This window comes from Trachurus trachurus, assembly GCF_905171665.1.
Source record: "Trachurus trachurus genome assembly, chromosome: 9".
Classification (NCBI taxonomy): Eukaryota; Metazoa; Chordata; class Actinopteri; order Carangiformes; family Carangidae; genus Trachurus; species Trachurus trachurus.
Window position 1 is genome coordinate 8,684,901 of NC_139895.1, and position 21,811 is coordinate 8,706,711.

At 40.6% G+C, this 21,811-nt stretch overlaps 1 protein-coding gene across 1 annotated transcript in view; it reads left to right on the top strand.

Moving 5' to 3' along the window:
- Positions 1-21,811, top strand: part of adamts3 (ADAM metallopeptidase with thrombospondin type 1 motif, 3) — a gene marked incomplete at its 3' end in the record, with an annotated part of 186,279 nt that overhangs the window by 106,759 nt on the left and 57,709 nt on the right. The window contains exons 8-10 of the mRNA XM_083978186.1: positions 5,232-5,337; positions 16,386-16,529; positions 20,745-20,877. Coding sequence (XP_083834312.1) covers positions 5,232-5,337; positions 16,386-16,529; positions 20,745-20,877 — 383 coding nt within the window. The remainder of the gene's footprint in view (positions 1-5,231; positions 5,338-16,385; positions 16,530-20,744; positions 20,878-21,811) is intronic.

A 21,811-nucleotide genomic window follows, 5' to 3' on the forward strand; every position in this document is an offset into this window, starting at 1 on the left:
TCAGTCAAAAACAGCCTGGAGATAGGAAATTCATGCAACGTTTGTTCATAAATTTGCAGATTGATGTCCATAAGGATCAATGAGTTTATTTTTAAGTCCGGACAGAGCATTACTGTATCTGTGGCATTGGGCCAAATGTATATTAGCCATGCTGTGCCAGAATCCATACTGCCTGCTGTCTGTCCATGTCTGTTAGCATGTGGCTCATCTCCTCTAAAATATAAATGCATGTGTGTGTGTGTGTGTGTGTGTGTGTGTGTGTGTGTGGTTTGGATCTGTATAATGTGAAACAAGATGAATGTGACTCCATTAAGTTGCAGCCTCAGTGGGTGTGTGTTACTGTCAATAGAGCGACAAAGCAGCAGCAGCAGCAGCAGCAACGCAGAGGGAGGACTGAACCAGGAAACGCATGTTTATTCTAATTTTGGCACAGTCGAGGGAGACATCTGCAGCTTCCCTGCTGCTGTCACTTACTAATGTCAACAACGTGGCCTCACTCAGCCACTGATGCAACATCTTGCAAACAAAGTGCAGAAGCCGCAAGTGAAAATATAAGTTTTAATAATGATTAATAATTATAATGCTGACGAAAAATGAACAGCACTTCCTTCCTCCCTTCCTTCCTTTTCCATTCCCCAGTACCCTGTGGCGCCTCCTGGTCCTGTCGTCTTCATATTATCTGTTTCCTGTTCCAGCGACACGTCATGTATCTTCACAATCGTGATGTGTGTGTGTGTGTGTGTGTGTGTGTGTGTGTGTGTGTGTGTGTGTGTGTGTGTGTGTGTGTGTGTGACACATAAAACACACAGAGTGAACTCACACATATTCATTATACACAGATTTGTCCTAGTTAGAGCGTCCTCCACTGCCTCAGGAGGTTGAAGATTTAAAACGTTATATTTGAAACTTTCCCAAACGGCGTCAGAGTTTTTGACGATCTACAGGCATGAAGGAATATTTCATCGATACGAAATAGTTGATAACAACCAGAGGCGGTCCTGGCTAGTTTTACGCCCTGGGCGAAACCATCCCTTGGTGCCCCCCCCCAAAAAAAAAACAAAAAAACCCACCAACGAACAAACACAAGAATATATTATAATCAGTGTTGGGGGGGGTTTCTTTTAAAATGTATTCCCCTACAGATTACTGATTACATGTCCCAAAATCTGTAATCTGTAATGCATTTCGATTACTCAAGTAAAGTAAGTACTTTCTGGATTACTTTTAGCATAGCCTATTTCAAAATCACCTGCCTGAGTGCCTTTAACACTGAATTTGATCTTACACATGATCTTATAGGCTACCGTGGTTCCTTTAAATTAAATCATCAATAAATGTGTTTGAATTTGTCAAACCACAGTTTAATTTGTTATTGATCATCCAGCCATATTTAAATGATTTTTTAAAATAGCCAATCACATAACATTATAGGCTTAGGCTATATTAAAACTGAGCAGCTTGACTACAGCCTCTGAACCTCTAAAAAAAATACACAATTTAAAATAGTTTTTGTTTGTGAGTGTAGGGCCAGCAACATGATGATATTTTGAATATAAAGTAATGACAGGAACCACTGTTCCATCTGTAGGCTAAACTAAAAATGTGCTTAAACTCACTTCTCTGCTGAAGTCGGTGTGGTTTTGGAAACAGCGTGACGTTGCTGTTAAACCAGCTCATTAGAAACATCATGACAGTCCAGGATCCTTTTAACACATGATCCTGTCGCAGTTCATTCATGTTGTTTACCAGTGACCGGACATTGAAGAGGAAGAAGAGGAATATCGCTGGGCATCCCGATAGCAACATTACCAAAATGAAGCCAACTTCAGGGCAAGGAGTTTAGCGCTTAACCCTCCTTTCTTTCCCCGCATGAGAGCCCTCTGGGCCGGCGGAGCATCCGACGTGAGACCTCAGCAGTCGCAAGTTGACCCCCCCCCTAGACCCAGTATATGTAGTAGACCTATGACTCTCAGCAGCAAGTTGACGTGACATAGGGGCGCCCCAGCGACCACTCCACTAACTTGACGGCGAGTTTTGTTTTGTCTTTTTTTTTTTTTTTTTTTTTTGGAGAGCGCTCGTGCGCCCCCACAAAGATTGCGCCCTGGGCGGTCGCCCATATTGCCCATAGCTAAAACCGGCCCTGATAACAACATCTGTTAATTATCTCAACTAACTCGCAACATTGATTTTTTGGAATTTAAAGCGCTTGAGTGTAATTTTTCAAAACTTTGATCTCTTTTCACTTCAATTGCAATGTAGCAGCTGTACAAATATTAGCAATTGTTCAGTTCCAACTAATTTGCGAATCCACATATTGTGTTTTTTTTTGTTGTTGTTCAAGGAAATCTTAATAATGAGCATCTGTCATTTACATTACATTTACATAATCTATATTTACCATACATATTTAAAGATTTTTCTTATATTTCATTATCGTATTAGTTTGTATTTGCATATATTTATCTTTATCTTTATTTTTATCCTGTAACCTGTATCCTCAGCAACTGAAACATAACATCATTTCATTCCAATATAAATGTTATACAGGCTAGAATGTCATTTAAGCATCAAACCAGATTAATACTTAGTAGTACTTAGTATTTAGTTTTTTAAATGTACATTGGATTACATTTGGGTGTACATTTACCTCTGCTGTGTATTTTTACATGGTAAACCAGATTTCAATGTTTAATACCCAAAGGCAAACATCAAGCAAACATGCTAATGTCAAGTCACGTTACCTTATTAGCAAGTGATTAGCTTGAAATATGCAACTTGGCTGATTTGACTGGCCGTTGGCATTAGCATTAAGCACAATTGTAGAATAAAGAAACAAGTCACATCAACAAACTTCATCCCTGTACTCACCACTCAAATCTTATACTGAAGTTAGCATGCTAACCAGCGAGCCCCCAGCCGCTTCACCAGTCTCCATGAGTCATGGCTCATCATGACTCACCTTTAATCTGCACTGAGAACGTAGCACAGTGCAGAGTCTATATATACAGTATATATTACAATCTATTTCTTCATAACAATGTTAACAATGGCTGCAGCTATGATGAAGTGACCATTACCACCTCCACCCAGCAAGACGCCAAGATTAGCCGCAGAGAAACTCACAGATAGTCCGTTCAAAGCTCCATTGTGCTTGACTCCCTGTGGTCTTATTATATACATATAAAGGCTGTCTTATGATACGACTGAAAGCAGGTGAGGTGGTAAAGAGGTCACAGCTTCTGGGATGATTTTTATTCTCAGTTTCCATGTTTTAAAACTTGTTCAGAGGAAGTTTCATCTTTCTTTCCAGTAGCTGCACCGCAAAAACTCAAAATCTTACCAAGAATATTTGTCTTATTTCTAGTCAAAACAAATCTAATTCTACTTAGAATAAGACTCATCACATTAAAAAGTAGCTTGTTTTTAGACACGCTTTTCTATCAAGCAGATTTTCACTTGAAATAATTAGAAAAATCTGATAGTGGAGCAGGTTTATTATTACAAGCACAAACAATTAGCTTTGACTGGCAGATTTTTCTACTTATTTCAATTGAAAATTTGTTTGAAACAAGTGAAAATTATCTGAAAACAAGTTAATTTTTTGGTAATGAATCTTATTTTAAGTGGAAAGAGGTTAGTTTTGACTAGAAATTAGACATTTTGACAAGAAATACGACAAATATTCTTGGAAAGATTTGGAGTTTTTGCAGTGTGTCTTTCAGTTATTTGCAGTTTGGTTGTGGAGCCATGTTTAGCTCCATGGCTGCAGATGTTGTGATGCAGTTAACAAGGACACTTCCTCCCAGTGTGAATTTATTCCACATCAATGTTGTATTGTTATGAAGATGAATGGACTTAACAACCATTCAAAAGGCTTTCCACTACAATACAATACACTGCTACCTATCCACACTCTCATTCATACAACACTGGTTTCTATATATGGCCTAGTTCATTATCTTATCCAAGGGCGGTTTGACGCGTGAACTGGAGGAGCTGGGAATCGAGCCACCTCTCTCCCCTCCTCCACCTCTCGAGTGAAGGGCGAAGTCCAGTTAGATTGAAAAGTAGAAGGTTGTGTCTGATCACGTCCTGAGGGCTCGGAGGGTTTGCTGCAGTGATTTCAGACGGTTTAATGGTTTTGCACTATACAGTAGATGTGCCACCGTCTGTCAATTATGTCCCGAGGTTTCTGACGACGGTGATTGGATTCAGTGGTGAAGGTTACTCTGTCCACTTTTTTTCAGATTAAGAAAACTGTATTAAACCGTGGTTGAACAGTAGGCTTTGTCTAATATGGTAATAGTATGGTAATTTCTTTCATAGAGTTTTGATTTTATCTCGTCGGCTTCTTTGCATTTGAATTGATCCACTACTGAGCAGTTTCTCTTTCTGATGGATCCCTCGGGTACGCTGTGTTTCAGATTGGTACAGTAATCTGTCTGCTCTAGTTTCCATATGATACTTTATGTACTTTGTTTCAATGTTTTATTCAGTCATTCATTCATGTTTGAACAAAAAGGAGCCAAACGTCTTGATTGTAAAAGTGTAAAATCTTTAAAGCCCCAGTATATAACTTATTTGGCTTTTTATTAGCAAAAATCAAATATTGCTTTCATAAATACGTATTTCACTGAAGTCGAATCACAACCGCATACAAATGAAAGCTTTCTCGTACCTTGTTACAAGTCGTTACAAATAAGTGGGCGACGCACCGAACCGAGGCGGCCATGTTGCATCGCCATTTTTTACGTTGAGTGGCAGCGTGACCGTAGGTAACCATAGAAACTCAGCGGAGCTGTGGGCTCGGCCTGTTAAAACTGTCACCACTGTGTAGTGTGAGGAAGGACGGAGGCACTGGTGTTGCATTCAGGTGCAGTCAGGCAGACGGCTGTCTGCAAACCGACCGGATGTCATTTTACTCGACGAGAGAAAGACGGTAAAACGTGGGTCAGGTAAACAATACGACATCACCATGACAACATATTGTCAGGCCTGTATTGTTTTGCCTCGTGCTGGCGGACCACTTGTTTACATAGACGCTTGTTTATCCTGTTACATGCAGCGTCCGTTGTCTGTCTGACGTCTGCCCGATTTCACCTGAATGCAACATCAACAATACGTTCAGATATGCAACCGCACCGCTAGATGGGGGGAATTCCTACATACTATACCTTTAAACACTTTGGTGTTTAGTTTTTTTAACCGTCCTGTCTCCTTGTGTCCGTCAGGTTACGCTCCGGTGACGGGGATGTGCCACCCGGTCCGCAGCTGCACGCTGAACCACGAAGACGGATTCTCCTCGGCGTTCGTGGTGGCTCACGAGACCGGACATGTGTAGGTTCCTCTTCTTCTTCTACTTCTACTTGTTGTTGCTCCTCTTCTTGTTGTTGTGGTCCTCCTTTTCCTCCTCCTCCTCCTTCTCCTTCTTCTTGTTCTCCTCATCCTCATCCTCCTTCTTCTTGTTCTCTTTCTCTTTCTCCTACTTCTTCTTATCCTCCTCCTTCGTTTTCTTCTTCTTTTTCTTTTCCTCCTCCTCCTTCTTGTTGTTCTCCTCCTCCTACTTCTTTTTCTCCTTATCTTCCTCCTCCTCCTTCGTCTCCTCCTCCTTCTCCTCCTCTTCCCCCTTCTTCATCTGCTCCTTCTCCTCCTTTTTCTCGTTCTCCTTCTCCTCTTCCTTCTCCTCCTCCCTTTTCTCGTTCTCCTTCTCCTCCTCCTCCTTCTCCTCCTTCTTCTTCTTCATCATCATCATCTTCTTCTTCTTCTCCTTCTCCTCCTCCTTCTTCTCCTCCTCCTTCTTCATCTCCTCCTTCTTCTTCTCCTTCTTCTCCTCCTCCTCCTCCTTCTTCATCTCCTCTTCCTCCTTCTCCTCCTCCTCCTTCTTCATCTCCTCTTTCCCCTTCTCCTTCTCTTCCTCCTCCTCCTCCTCCTCCTTCTTCTTCTTCATCATCATCATCTTCTTCTCCTTCTTCTCCTCCTCCTCCTCCTTCTTCATCTCCTCTTCCTCCTTCTTCTCCTCCTCCTTCTTCATCTCCTCTTTCCCCTTCTCCTTCTCTTCCTCCTTCTCCTCCTCCTCCTTCTTCATCTCCTCTTTCTCCTTCTCCTTCTCTTCCTCCTTCTCCTCCTCCTCCTCCTTCATCTCCTCTTTCTCCTTCTCCTTCTTCTCCTCCTCCTTCTTGTTCTCCTCCTCCTTCTCTTCCTCCTCCTCCTTCTTCCTGTCGTGTCGTTGTGTTGCGGTTGAAGGGAACCCGTTCTTCTCCTTCTCCTTAACTACCACGGCGACCGTCTCCCTGCAGCGTTTCTTCTCCATACTAAGCGACACCTTGTGAGACCTTTGAGCCGTTCGGCCTCGAGCGCTTTGACAACAAACACGTTCTTCACCTTTATCGAATCTCACGGTTTGTTTATCGAACACACACGTCCAAATAAAAAGACGAGGACTCAGCCACCGTTCTGTAATGTGTTGGTGTCGGCCAGCTCACACCGGTCCACACCGGTCCACTCTGCCTGCAACATGTTTCACCTCTGAAGTGAAGTTCAGGAGAAAAAAATTTAAAAAAATGGCGCCAAAACTCCCTCGCCGGAGACGCAGCAGGCGAAGCTACTGAACCCTGCGATGAGCGAGTCGCTGGAAATATCACAAATGAGCATTTATGTTTATTCACTGACTGAGAAAATGCTTGACAACACGATGAACGGAAGCGTCAGACCGAATCAGGCAGGGTTGTGTCACTAGGCAACTGTCATCATCAAGTGGAAACACAAAGGCTTTATTTAATGTGTGACCATCAAAACGTACACAGGTTGAACTCGTGACGCTCACAACAATGAAACAGGAAGGAAAAAAAAAAAAGAAGACATAGATGGCTGAAACTCATCGACAGGCTGCATCTAAATTCACTTCATTAGTATTCATGCAGGACGTGTTGTACTATATTTTGGCCCCGGATGGTACAAGTTCATTTAGGGTGTGTGCAGGGAAATAACAAACTCTTAAGCTGTAACAGTAAAAACCTCTGTGATGTGAAGCCAAAGCCTCATGACTCATGTAAAAACAGAAAGTCCTGCCTATTGACAACTGTCATAAGATATTAATATAAAAGCTCTAAGGCAGGTTTTGTTTAGCAATGATGCTAACAAGGCAGAAGAAGCCATTTGTGCAGTCTTGTCTCTTCGTACCGGCCGCGATTGGAGGAGGAGGAGGAGGAGGAGGAGGAGGAGGAAACATCAGGGAGCTCCACCGACCTGCGTGACCTTCTTATTTTAAGTCCATGGCATTTTCAAATGTTCTGTTTGACTCGACTGTGTAGGAGCCTGACGTCAGCCAACGACAATTTCATCCAGTCAGTCAGTCAGAAAACTTTATGGTAATACTTTATAATAATTACACACTATTAAGTATTAGTTAAGCATTAATAAATACTGAATTCTTCATTTATAACGCATGAATACACATTAGTATGTAGTTTAATACAGTTAGTGCTGATCAGTGATGAGTACAACATTTTTAACTGTGTTTATAAACTACATTCAAATGATTAATTCAGTAATTAATGCTTAACTAATGCTTAATAGTGTGTACTTATTATAAAGTGTTACCAACCTTCATTTATCCTGCAAAAGGCATCATAACAACACACATAGGTAACACATAACAAAGTTAAAGCACCACCTGTGTGTACGTATTACAACATTACATTATGTACAAGTAAGTAATCTTTATTTATACAGCACTTTTCTCAGATAAAGATCACAAAGTTCTTCACAAATTAAATACAACAAATAAAAACAGCAGCAAATAAAACACAAATAAAAGAGGAGAAAAATAAAACGGCAACAAACATTTTCTAATTGCTATTCAGCAATCTGATAGCTGAAGGGAAGTAGGCGTTAGAGTAGCAGTTAGTTTTCCCTATAGGGGGGCATAAACAGTATATACTGTAGTAGCATCTTCTCTGAAGGCATCAACACAAACTGTCCCGAAAGGATGTGGTCAGGATGCCCGATGATACCGAAGCCAAGTCGCTCAACTGAACCCCCATCCATCTGTCTGACAGTCATTCAGCAGCAGATGACCAATCCTCACTTCCATCTGTGAACTGGACAACGGCTGCAAAAGCTGAAATTCTGACTCTAAAATGAGTTGTGCACCTAAAAAAGCTTAAAAAAACACACAATGATGATGTTTAATATCCACTGTTAAACGTAAGGATGTCTACTGAGTGCGGTGCCCTTGAAAACCCTCTGAAAGGAAGAAACAAAGAAAGTTTTGAGGACGGCGTCAGATGAGCTGCAGTAGCTACACAACAATAAACAGGTCACATCAGGCTGATTTTCCACTTTCTTGCTCCTTGCAAGCTATTTAACGTTTTCAAAAAAGAAAAGAAGCAATTATTTCTCCCAGGATGACGCTGTAGCTGATTCAAGTGCTTCAAACCAAACTTTTGAAATAAGCTCGGTGGAAACGGCAGCAAGGCAACAGAAATAATCAAAATTCCCCAGAACCACAAACAAACATGACTTTTATTTTTATTTTTTTTCTAATCAGGCAACTTTTCAACAGCAACTGCAAAAAAAGAGTACAAACAGAGTACAAAGAGCCAGGCCGAGGCAAAATCCAAAAAACACAAACACCATCAGGACCGAAACGGGGCAGGCAGGCAGGCGGAGATCAGAGCAGTGGAAAGCTGAGGCTCATGGCAACAAGACAATCTGGCACCGAGAGTGGAAACACGCTGGTGTGTTTACACTCTGCACCCGGGGAGCTAACGAGGTGAGCGAGGACGACCAGGAGGAGGTCAGGTGATGCTACAGGTGCAGGGGTCAGACTTTAAAACAATCGGGTTGAACCGGTGGGATGGAGTTAAAGGGATAGTTCACCGAAAATTCCAATTGCACTCATTATCTACTCACCCTCATGTCAACTAAGGGCCGGGAGAGGTTTCAGAGTCCTCCGTGGCTTCTCTGAGTTACAGGGGGTCTCGGCGTAGCAGTGCATGTCCATATAACAGTTGCAAATGGATACCAACTGTCTTCGTAACAAAAAGACACACCAAAAAACATCCAAATACCTCCATGCTGCTCGTCTTGTATTGAAGCCCCCGAAATGCGAAATTTTTCTGAAAAAAATTATCGCTCGAGATTTGGACGGACCAGGAAGAGGAGCTTCCGTTAAGCTTGAAATATAGACTTATTTAATTTTTTTTCGGAACAATTTTGCATTTTGGGGCTTCAATACAAGATGGACATTACATATGAGCAGCATGGAGGTATTTGGATGTTTTTTGGTGTGTCTTTTTGTTACGAAGACAGTTGGTATCCATTTGCAACCGTTATATGGACATGCACTGCTACGCCGAGACCCCCTGTAACTCAGAGAAGCCACGGAGGACTCTGAAACTTCTCCCGGCCCTTAGTCGACATGAGGGTGAGTAGATAATGAGTGCAATTTGAATTTTGGGTGAAGTATCCTTTTAAACAGACAGGAGCTCAAAATTACAACACTGATGGAGGGAAAGTGAAAGCGTCGTTCAGCAGGAAAGTCAATCAGTTGAGGCCAGAGACGCCCAGGCCTTCAACCTCACGCTTGTTACTCTGCAGAAGTCGGACCAGCGAACGATGTGAGGATTTCATCTTCAGGGATCGATAGAAGAAACATATAAAACACACACACACACAGACACACACAGAGAAAGAGAAAGAGCTGGGGAATCCTTTGAATTTAATTTCAAGATTAAACCATTGTAGAGGAAAAAGAGCGATAACCAAAATCCTGAGACAGACGCTTTAAGCCTCTGCTCTGAAGAACAGTGAAGTGGAGGGAATAAAGAGGACGTTTTCAAGTCTTAAGTGTTTCCTCAGATGAGACGATAAACGGCTCCAAGAGGCACAACACAGGCTTATCGTATCGTCCTGCCAGCGAGGCACTGCAGATCCTGCAGGGATACAAAGACGTTCGACAGGAGAAAGAAACTCCCCTCGTCTGGCGTTTTCATGACGACACATGTGAAATTACGGTAACACTTTAGATTAGGGAACACATATTCACCATTAACTAGGTGCTTATTAATATGCATATAAGTAGCTTACTAGCTCCTTATTAGTAATTATTAAGCACGTATTAACACCTTATTCTAAATAGCCTTATTCTACCTCTATTACACCATGAATTAAGATTTTTCCTGATATTAACTCCTAATTATTGCTTATTCATTGTAAATTACTGCATTAATGCTATACTAATTCAGAGTGATAAAGGAAGAATTACTGTTCTTGTACAAGGGCCCAAAAACCCACTGGTTATTCACATCATTATTCAGAAACAACAATGCATTAATTTACAATGAATAAGCCATAATTAGGAGTTAATATCAGGAAAAATCTTAATTCATGCTGTAATAGGGGTAGAATAAGGCTATGTAGAATAAGGTGTTAATACGTGCTTAATAATTACTAATAAGGAGCTAGTAAGCTACTTATATGCATATTAATAAGCACCTAGTTAATGGTGAATATGTGTTCCCTAATCTAAAGTGTTACCGAAATTACATATTTTCTACATGAGCAGGCTTCCCACCACCCGTCCGGCCTTCCATTCCTTCCTTCTTTTGTATCACCTGTTCCATAAAGCAGCGCTTCTCTAGACGGCATACCTGATCAACAAAAGGCTTTTTGCTCACAGATAACACCAGACGCAGTGACTGACGTCCATGAGAGAAGAGTCGGCTCTGTGCTCCAAGTCAAACACTTAATGAGTGGATCAGATGCCAGCTGGTAGCTAAGTGAATATTATTAAAGATCATTTCACTTTAAGACATGTGAAAATATAATCTAATATTCTATAATAACATCTTTTCAAAGGTATCGTTATTGTCCCTGCAGGGAAACTGGTTTGAAGCCTTTATTATAAACATCACAAATAAATAATCTACAAACATTTACTACAGTAGATAAATATATAAAAGCCGTACAGGTTTGAAATGAACAATCTCTGCTGGATTCCACTCCTCTTTAACAAAGCTCCTAAGTCTGTTTTTGTTGGTTTCCAAACCAGGTAATAATACAAAACATTCAATTCTATAAAACCTAAATAAAAAAATAGGTCGATTAACTCAGAATAAAAAATTAAAGAACTCAAGGTCCTTAAAAAAAATACAGCCGTCATGAAAGGGATAGTTCAACATTTTGGCAAATTGGCCCAGCGCATAATCCCTATAGTCATAGCAGTATAGGCTTGTTACCTTTATTTGTCTGTGCAAGCTGTTTTTAGAACGGCGGAGCAGAGCCGTGAGCTGCTCAGAGCTACGCTACGGAGGCTCATGGGATTTCTTGGTTTCCCTCATCAAACTCATCAAATACACAATCCAACACCGTTACAAGACTTGTTTTAGAGGTAAATTCATGCAAAACCGCTGATGCGCGTTGCCTTCAGGGACAGTTTTTCATCAAGCAGTCTCTGCATTTACCTCTAAAACAACTCTGTCTCGCAACGTTCCGTTATTATCTCATAGCGTGGTGAATGTGTAGGTCACAACTTGTCCACCAGAGCGTTTTGGAGTTGTTGGATTGTGTATTTGATGAGTTTGATGAGGTAAACCAAGAAATGCCATTAGCCTCCGTAGCATAGCTCTGAGCAGCTCGCGGCTCTGCTCCGCTGTTCTAAAAAATAGCTTGCACCGACAATTAAAGGTAACAAACCTACTGCTAAAACTATAGGTATTATGACAATGGGCCAATTTGCCAAAATGTTGAACTTTAACTGCAATGTGCAATGCCAGTCAGAAATCATGACATACTCTCTGAAGTTAGTTCTTTTATCTTCCCGTAAAAAATTCACCCCAAACATCTGTATTGTACATCTGTAAAGCCTCGGCAATAACACTGCAAATGATCAACTCTCAAAGCAGCATCCATGGGGTCAGGAGCGGTGATGGAGCCTCCTCGTTTGACCCTCACTCTGATGCAATCAGGGATCAATAACCACAGATAAGAGACCTCAGACCACCTTGTTTTTAATCAACCAGCTCAGATGTTTTTATGTAACATGGCTTTTCAAAGATGGCACAAAGTAGCGTCAGATCATTACTTCCTCCGCTTTAATCTTGACAGGGGAGAATGAGTCAAGATGAGACTTTAATCAACACAAGTCGCCCCTTTTGTTCCTGAATGTCACATTAATCACGAGTCCACAGTGAAAACTTCAGCTGTGTAGTTTCATAACAGAGAAGTAGGTTTTCTAGCAACACAATCCATTAGAAAACACACATCGCAAGCAGAATAATTATGATATGTCATTATTATGCTGCTTGGGTGGAAAAGCTGGAGCCACCAGAAGTTCAGGAAATCTGAGGGGACATCGATTTAATCAGCAGAGAAGACGAGAACAGAGGATAGACGTGTCGACGCCAAAGAAACACACTAGAGACAAAGCAATAAAGAAGAAGCTGACAGCCGGGTGGAGTCCGGCTTCATCTCCGTCCCTCCTGATTAAGTACGAGTCCACGAGGTTCAGTCATTAGCTTAATCAGAAAGTTTCCATATAAGGTCGCCGTCGTTTTATGTGAGAGTGAAGAGATGCAACAGAACATGAGTCAGTGACAAGTCGCAGTACAGAGCTGCGCTGCCATAGAAACAAAGAGGGATTCAATTAGATAATAAATACAAACTTATTTCTAAGGAAACGCTGGCGGGGAAGCTGACGATTAAGAATAATTCACTATAATTCATCAGTTGAACTTTCGCTGGTTCCTCACAATCAGACTCGACCCTGAACTGGCGCTGAGGTTCATTTCAGTTTTTAATTAAAAGCCCAGAGCAGGTGAACTGTAGCTGATGATTCTCAGCAGTTTAACAAACCTTACACACTTTAATATTAACTCCAACTCCTGATAAATGTTTTTTTCCATTTGACGTCTGCCGGCTAATAAGAAGTTAGTGCTTCCTGTCGTCCATTGCCTCGCTTAATATGTTTTTTCTGGTTTGCTAAAATACTAAAATACGAAGTCAGTGGTTTGAACTAATTTATGAATCAATTACTATTTGATTTACTGCTAAAACCATAAACAGGTATTCACCGGAGTTGCACAACATATTTTCACTCAAAGATGTCACAGCTTTATAGAAACAACAAAACAAAACCAACAAAAGTAATTTAGGGTTAAAAGAAACTGTGGACCAAAATAAAATGTGATGCAGGCGAGACGTGGAAGATAAGAAATTTCAGATATTTGAGCATCGGTAATAGAGCTTGTGTTTACTGCAGAATAGTATATCCTTTTGTTTGCCTTTTGTTGATCTGAAGTTTTCCTGTTTGTAAGAGCTAAATCCAAACTTTCAATACTTCCAGTATTTCCTGTAATACTATTTATTTGAACATATAGTATATATTGCCTTTAGTCACTGACAAAGAGAAGCTGCGTTGAGGTGATTGATTGTTGAAGAGTCAGAGTTTTTGGTGAATATAGTGGACGACTGGATGTTTGTGTCGAGAGTTTTGAGAATTTTTTAGCAGCTGTGAAAAACTGTAACTCCTATACATCATATAAATGGAGTGCAGAAATAAAAGTTTAATGTTTTCATGAACATAAAATATTCACTCTCAAAACTGCATGGTCTTTTTTAATGATGGTAATTGATAAATAATTTTAAAAACTAAGCGCACCATTCACAGACTTAATGAACTTGTCCAGACGGACGCTCTCTAGGAGGCGTATTATGTTGTTTTTGTTGTATACGAACAGCTCATTAACTCAACTCAACATCTTCAGAAAGAATTAAAAAACAAAATCAAATCTTCTTCTTTTTAAATTTTATTTTATTCTGACTAATGTTTGCAGAAAGAAACTAAACGTCCGGAGCAGAGACGAGTTCACAAACAGCAGCAAAACATTGGAACATACGATATCGACGACACCTCACTAACTCACACTGGTGTTTATTGATCATCACTGTAATGTCGGCAAATCACGAGCGAGGACGTTACAGCCTGTTGTCAGAGGTCGGCTCGGGTCAGAGAGGAACCAACAACACGATACATGATATCGGCTGAAAATCAACAAAACATGTTTTCTCAATTACAGAAAAAGTGTTTGAATCTATACACATGTTTTTGTTTTTCTTCTCCACAACTACAAGCAGCTCCAATGCTGTTGTTGCAGGTTTTTTTTTTTTAATGACATTAGAGCGATGTGTGTGTGACAGAGCAGAGTGCATGATGGGAGGGAGACGTGACGACAAATGATGCATAATGATTGGTGAAGCCCAGCGGAGACACATGCAGCAGAAAGAGAAAAAGGCAAAACACCATCTGTCCGGCCCATAAAGCAACAGTCTGACGCAGTTTGAGGCTACATGTACATGTTGTCTGAGATTAATAACAGTCACTCACATCAGTCAGTTTCTAAGTTCCCCTCACATGCACTTAATAAAAAAAACTTTCAGTATTTATCTAGGCTTCACTTCCAGATTCATCCAACATATTGATATTAATCATGCTACCTAACAGGCTCCATATGGTATGACGGTAGATGTTTGTGTTAAAGCTCCATACAGTATAAAGGTAGATGTTTGTGTTAAAGCTCCATACAGTATAAAGGTAGATGTTTGTGTTAAAGCTCCATACAGTATAAAGGTAGATGTTCATGTGTAGTGTGATTATAAAGCAGCTCTAGGTTCTATATTAAAACTGTGAAAGTATCAAAGCCTCAGTCCACAGAGAAATGCACACGGCCTGTATTCAGAAACTGAGCCTTAAAACCAGCAGTCAGGACTTCCTGTCACTTTGTGATGTCACAACAGAGCAGTCACCAATCAACAAAGCCCCGCCCACACACTAGAGACCCACCATCCAACACTTTGCAGGATTTGATTTCTCAGAGTGTTTTATTTTGACTTCTGCTCTATTTTAATTAAATCACTTCGAAAACAGTCAGCCAATCAGGAGAGAGACTCAGAGCCTCTTCTCTTCTGATTGGCTGACACCGACCTGTTGTTACCAGTAGAGCACAAACAAAACCTCCACCCACTGATACGTGTCATGTTTGATGGTTGAAAAGCTCCAGAAAAAGCAACTTTTGACTAAATCCTTTGGTCACAGTTGTGTATTTTTCTTTCCAAAGTCACAATGCTTTCTGAGGGGCTTTTTAGACGTTTACCATTAATTTTCAAGTCTCCAGCTCGACGAGACGACCACTCATCTGTACTCTCAGCTAAAAGCCACAAAAGAGAAGAGAATTGAAGGCATTTCACTCAACTTCCTCTAAAGTCTGAGAATAGATTGAAATCACCGGCTGTTTCAGGCCTTTTTGCGATCGTTACTGCGCCATCACGACTGTCAGACCGGTCTCAGTGTGAACAAGGTGCTTTCGGGAGTAACAGGAAGTGAAGGCGATTTCTTTCTCTCACACACCACATCAGCTTCCTTTCGTTTCAATGTTTAAATTAAGTTTTGCAGGGGTGGGAAAAAAAAAACTGCATATCGCACACAGAGAACTCGGTTTTTGTTATTCATGAGTTTTTGATTCAGCGTGATGGCCCCCGGCTGAACAGAAAGCTAATCATTTCTCGTTTGCCAGTCTTTTGTCGGGGCTTGTTATTTAATATTTGCACAGGGAGACGCTGGTAACTCTCTGTCCTCTACGGTGGCTCAGAGGGCTCAGCACGCTGCAATTTAAGAAAACCTGCTTCAAAACACAATGGGCGTATTTCCAGTTAACAAAAACATGTGGGAGATGTGGGTTTTTCCTTCCTCTCTGTTGTTAAATTGGTGAAGACGCCCATATACAGTAGAAGTGATGTGTTTCCTAATAAATCTAGACAAACCATCACACTAACAAACTCCAGTGGGGGGAAAATAGACAGAAAATGATTTCTCATCATGGGAAGGCATCACATACGGTCAATGTCATGACATATTTTTCAAAGCAAGGCAAGGCATCTTTATTTATATAGCGCATGTCATACCAAGGCAAGTCAATGTGCTTTACATAAAGACAAAACTTTTTTTTTTTAAAGAGAAGCATAAAACAGAATAAAAACAAACACAAAAAACATAGTTAAAAGCAAGAGCAAATAAAAGAAAACAGATTAAGTTTTAAACCATCATCATCATGACAGATTGGAAGAAAAAGGAAGATCATGATAATGACATTTGAAGCCCAGCTGTGAGTGAAACTGAATATTAAACATCTCAGTAGATTGAAAAATAACCAGGAATCTCTCTCTTTCTGTCCAAACCTGTTATTATTTTTCACTTTTCACGCAAAACAAAAAACATGTTGATACTGTGTATATACTATGAATCATTGGTGAGGGATTTTGTTGCACCTTGACATCCTGCATCTGTGTGAAATAAATAATCTGCCCGTCTCTCGCCCCTGTGGGAGCAGGCTGGGGATGGAGCACGACGGCCAGGGGAACCGCTGCGGGGACGAGACGACGATGGGGAGCGTGATGGCTCCACTGGTGCAGGCGGCTTTCCATCGATACCACTGGTCCATGTGCAGCGGACAGGAACTGAAGAGATACATCCAGTGAGTTCACGCCTCTGTGTTTATGTAGAAGTGAAATGGAAATGCCACTGCCACTGTCATTTTATAGATTTTAGCATTGTGTCAAGTTACAGTATGGGTTTTTACAATTTAAAGCTCCATACAGTGTAAAGGTAGATGTTTGTGTTAAAGCTTCATACAGTATAAAGGCAGATGTTTGTGTTAAAGCTCCATACAGTATAAAGGTAGATGTTTGTATTAAAGCTCCATACAGTATAAAGGTAGATGTTTGTGTTAAAGCTCCATACGGTATAAAGGTAGATGTTTGTGTTAAAGCTCCATACGGTATAAAGGTAGATGTTTGTGTTAAAGCTCCATACGGTATAAAGGTAGATGTTTGTGTTAAAGCTCCATACGGTATAAAGGTAGATGTTTGTGTTAAAGCTCCATACGGTATAAAGGTAGATGTTTGTGTTAAAGCTCCATACAGTATAAAGGTAGATGTCCATGTGTAGTGTGATTATAAAGCAGCTCTAGGTTCTATATTAATACTGTGAAAGTATCAAAGCCTCAGTCCACAGAGAAATGCACACAGCCTGTATTCAGAAACTGAGCCTTAAAACCAGCCGTCAGGACTTCCTGTCACTTTGTGATGTCATAACAAAGCAGTCGCCCAAAGCCCCGCCCACATCCTAGACCCACCATCCAACACTTTGCTGGATTTGGTTTCTCTGAGTGTTTTATTATGAAATCTGCTCTATTTTAATTAAATCACTTAGAAAACAGTCAGCCAATCAGAAGAGAGACTCAGAGCCTCCTCCTAATTTCTGATTGGCCGACACCAACCTGTTCTTAGTAGATCCCCAGAGAGAAGCTGAGAGAGAAGATGGAAAACTAAACATAGAACAATTTGCATATATCTTCTTGTGGGTCATCACTTCATATAAAACACCAGAGAAGAGGAAAAGATGAACCTTTATAAGATTTCAAGAGTCACAGCAGGTTTTCTGCAGAAAGCAACTTTTTTTTTCCAAATAAGTTGGACCAATCCTGAAAAAAAGTAAACAAGACTTTTTGTGTTGAAAATGTGTTTTTCTTTTCTTGCCTATTGGGAGATTTTTCCTAAACTGTGCCATGAGTCAGGAGCCAAAACGTCAAATGCTTATAAAAAACACAGTGTTGGCTTACAGTACAACAGGTTTTGTTGGCCCACCGTCAAACTTTCTACCAAGTTTCACTGAAGCCTCTGTGGTGCATCTCTCCTTCAGGTTCGCTGCCAACAAATAAATAGATAAATAAATATTCTGGACTGATAAGACGAGCTCCTGTGGAGAGCTGCCATTATATTTCATTCATTATAATTTAAAATGAGCCCTGCAGATCTCATCAGTCTGGAAACTCTCTGCACCGCATGTGAAGGGAAAACACTTTTCTTTAAAAAGAACTATAAGGTGAATAATTTAACTTTTTAAACAGCAGAGGCAGTGGGAGTTCACACTGTGTCGCCGTGGACATACACACACTTCCCCCAGTATTCAGATTCAGATGCAAAACAGCATCACGTCATCTGCAAACAGCTCACGCATCATCGGCAGCTCGTGTGTGTGTCGGGTTCACAGACATCGGCTTTTTCACTCAGCTGTGAAAGAATCGATTAGTGATTGGGAACGTTCAGCAGAGCGTGAACCACCGCCGAACTACTGTATTGACAGAGCACAAAAGGAGATGACGGACAAACAACGTGCAATCAAAGCCCCGTATACTGTATGACGTTCTTCACAGCTCCCGGCCGTTGTAAGTGGATCTGTTGCAGAGAGAAATCTATATATTGTATGAAAAGCGTGCGTTCAGAATGATGAGACATGTACTGCTCTCGTCAACTGTGATCAGCTCTTCATTGCAGCTCAGCTAAATCTGAAATATGACTAAAACAAGCTGCTGCAAATTTCCCTCCGTGAGCTTTTTTTCTCAGGCAATTAGTTAAAAATATTCACAGGAATCAAAGAGGTGCATGAGTAATCAGGAGCCGCATGACAACACTAAATTTGCTGGAATTAAAAAATTTTGAATCCAGATGAATTTAATCTGGTTTCTATTTTCAAAACATGACTTTTTAGGGGGGTTTTTTGGGGGGGGGGATTCGTTATAATGTTTGCTGATGAGGTTGTACAAGGTTGTAAATCAAAGTGCGTGATTCCACTTGAAAGCTCAGGCAGGAGGAGAAAAATCACAACCGAAATGAGAGGAACAGGGAAGTATGCAATGGCAAGAAGCAGGGTTGCCAGGTCTGTGAGGCAAAACCAGAACTCATTTATGCCCATAAACATCCATATGTTGCTTTTAGACTCCAACAGCATTGCTATTATTGCAAAATGTACTATAATATCCATAAAATAACACCATAAACACCTGTAGGTCCTAAAAAGACTAATTTACAGTATATTATCAGGACTTTAAATATGATATTGAATAACTTACCCCATCTCCAGATATTCACAATATTTTATTCATATACTTACAGTAAATATATATGTAAGTAGACCAATTATTTACTTACTTACCTTATTTCAGGCAGGTGGTGGGAACTCGGGGCGGATGATGTTGTTTGTGTGTCTGTGGGGCACGCAGGTGACGTACTGTATGTGGAGTCATTTTAACAGGATTTAGGTTTTTAAATCTGTCATTCAAAATACAAACCTTTATTCATAAACATTATTCATATCATCTGTATGCAGTAGGTCTGGCCAAGCCCAACCTACGTATGGAAAACCGCAGACCTGGCAACCCTGGCAGGAAAGTTAAATCTGAATCAATTGGACAAAGTTTGAAGAAAACAAAACACCCACCCAGAGAGGAAATAAAGAACAGAGATAAAGTTTAAAAGTCGACTCAAGTGTAAAAAGCTCGTACTCAGTAATGGGATCGGTGGAATTTAGCTGAACTGTGATGACTCACATGGAGTAAATGTAATGTCAGCGTTTCCACGACGGCAATAACTCCGTGAGCACAACAACAGCAGACGTCCAGACTGCAAAGTGTTGCTGCTGAACTCCACACTTTCTAAACAATCAACATGTGCAACACTGATGGAGGAAATGAATACCCTCTGGACAAATGGAGTTTTTTTTTTTTTTAATGTTTAGGAAATATTAGTTTCATTGATGTTGTTTAGAAAAATTGCAAAATATTGTATACGTATATTGGACTTTAATTAGATCACGGCTGAACAAACCAAATGTCATTTTGTCTCAACCACAGGAGAAATGTTATGTTATTTATTCACTCTGCTTACTTCAGATAAACCTTTATTTAATGTGGAGAAAAAAAGATTCATGTTGTTGCAGCTTTTTTCATCAAGGCGTACATGAGTCTGCAGAGCCCAGGTTTACTAAACTAAAGAACCAACAGGAGCTGATTAGTTACTAAAAAAACTCACACAGTAGACAAACATGGAGGAACTGTGGAGAAACAGGAGGCTTGTTGATCAAATACATCTGAAAGAATGAGGGATGAATATTAATATTGGACTATTTAAAGGGATAGTTCAACTTTTTGGCAAAGGGGCCCATTGCCATAATCCCTATAGTCATAGCAGTAGGTTAATTACCTGTAATTGTCGGTGCAAGATGTTTTTATAACGGCGGAGCAGAGCCACAAGCTGCTCAGAGCTACGCTACGGAGGGATTTCTTGGTTTCCCTCATCAAATACACAATCCAACAACTCCAAAACGCTCTGGTGGACAAGTTGTGACCTGCACATTCACCACGCTATGAGATAATAACAGAACGTTACCAGACAGAGTTGTTTTAGAAGCAAATTCATGCAAAACCGCTGATGCACTGTTCCCGTTGGGGGCAGTTTTTCATCAAGCTGTCTCTGCATTTACCTCTAAAACAACTCTGTCTGGTAACGTTCTGTTATTATCTCATAGCGTGGTGAATGTGCAGGTCACAACTTGTCCACCAGAGCGTTTTCGAGTTGTTGGATCGTGTATTTGATGAGTTTGATGAGGGAAACCAAGAAATCCCATGAGCCTCCGTAGCGTAGCTCTGAGCAGCTCACGGCTCTGCTCCACCGTTCTAAAAATATCTTGCACCGACAATTGAAGGTAATGAACCTACTGCTAAAACTATAGAGATTATGGCAATGGGCCAATTTGCCAAAATGTTGAACTATTCCTTTTATATAACAACATGTTGCTCTGAACTCGAGGTCGATATCAGCTGTGTGTGACACTAGTGTTTTTAATCCGACAGCACCTACGACTGTCTCCTGGACGACCCCTTCAAACACGACTGGCCACAGCTGCCTGAACTCCCCGGCATCAACTACTCGATGGACGAGCAGTGTCGCTTCGACTTTGGAGTCGGCTACAAGATCTGCACTTCAGTGAGTACAAGCTGCCACGCAGTGACAAACCTGTCCCCGAAAAAATAAAACTTATATACCGTGAAGAAACTTTGTTCGCTGTCAAAGAGCTGAATCGTCAAACTGAGAGTTTTTAGAAATGAAACTTTTATTGTTAAATATTCTGTTTCTTTCTTCTCCTCTCTCCACTCACATCACCGCATCGACACCCGCCTGTAGTTCAAGTCTGTATGTTTTTATGAAAGCGAGATGAAACCAGATAGAAAAAGAAGTTGCTCTTTCAGTGTCATTTTATCATTTGCCATTTTGAATTTTGCAAAGATAGTGTGAGGACTGAACGATGACTAAGCTCTTCATTTTGAACCGAGGTTGATGTTTCTGTGGAAGTATTTTGAATTTCAATGACTGAAGGCCGATGAATGACGACTGAGGCAGCAGGCACCTGAGGCTTTGTCGTCTTTTTGCTCTTTTTTTGTAGCACCGCCACCTTGCAATTTTTCATCTATTTTTGTATGTTGGTTTCTTTTCTTTTCTTTTCTTTTCTTTTCTTTTCTTTTCTTTTCTTTTCTTTTCTTTCCTTTATTTTATTTTATTTTTCCTAACATGTCAAACCTGTCAGGGCCTTTACACCTGTCATTTAAAAACTTTGTTGACTTTCTCTTCAGCAGCTCATGATGAGAGATATTAAGATCCTTTACACAAGGCCGCAATAATCAATACATGTCACAGTATGTAATCAACACGGGTCAGTGGGGGTGATTACATATTGTGTAATCAGCAAATATATTGAGTTCAGTTCCTGTGCACACACACACACACACACACACACACACACACTGCACACCCTGAATGAAAAGGCACAGAGAGAGAGAGAGAGAGAGAGAGAGAGACAGAAAAAGTAAGATTTAATCCATTTGAAATGAAAAATCAAGCTGTGGCGTCAGACATGAATCAG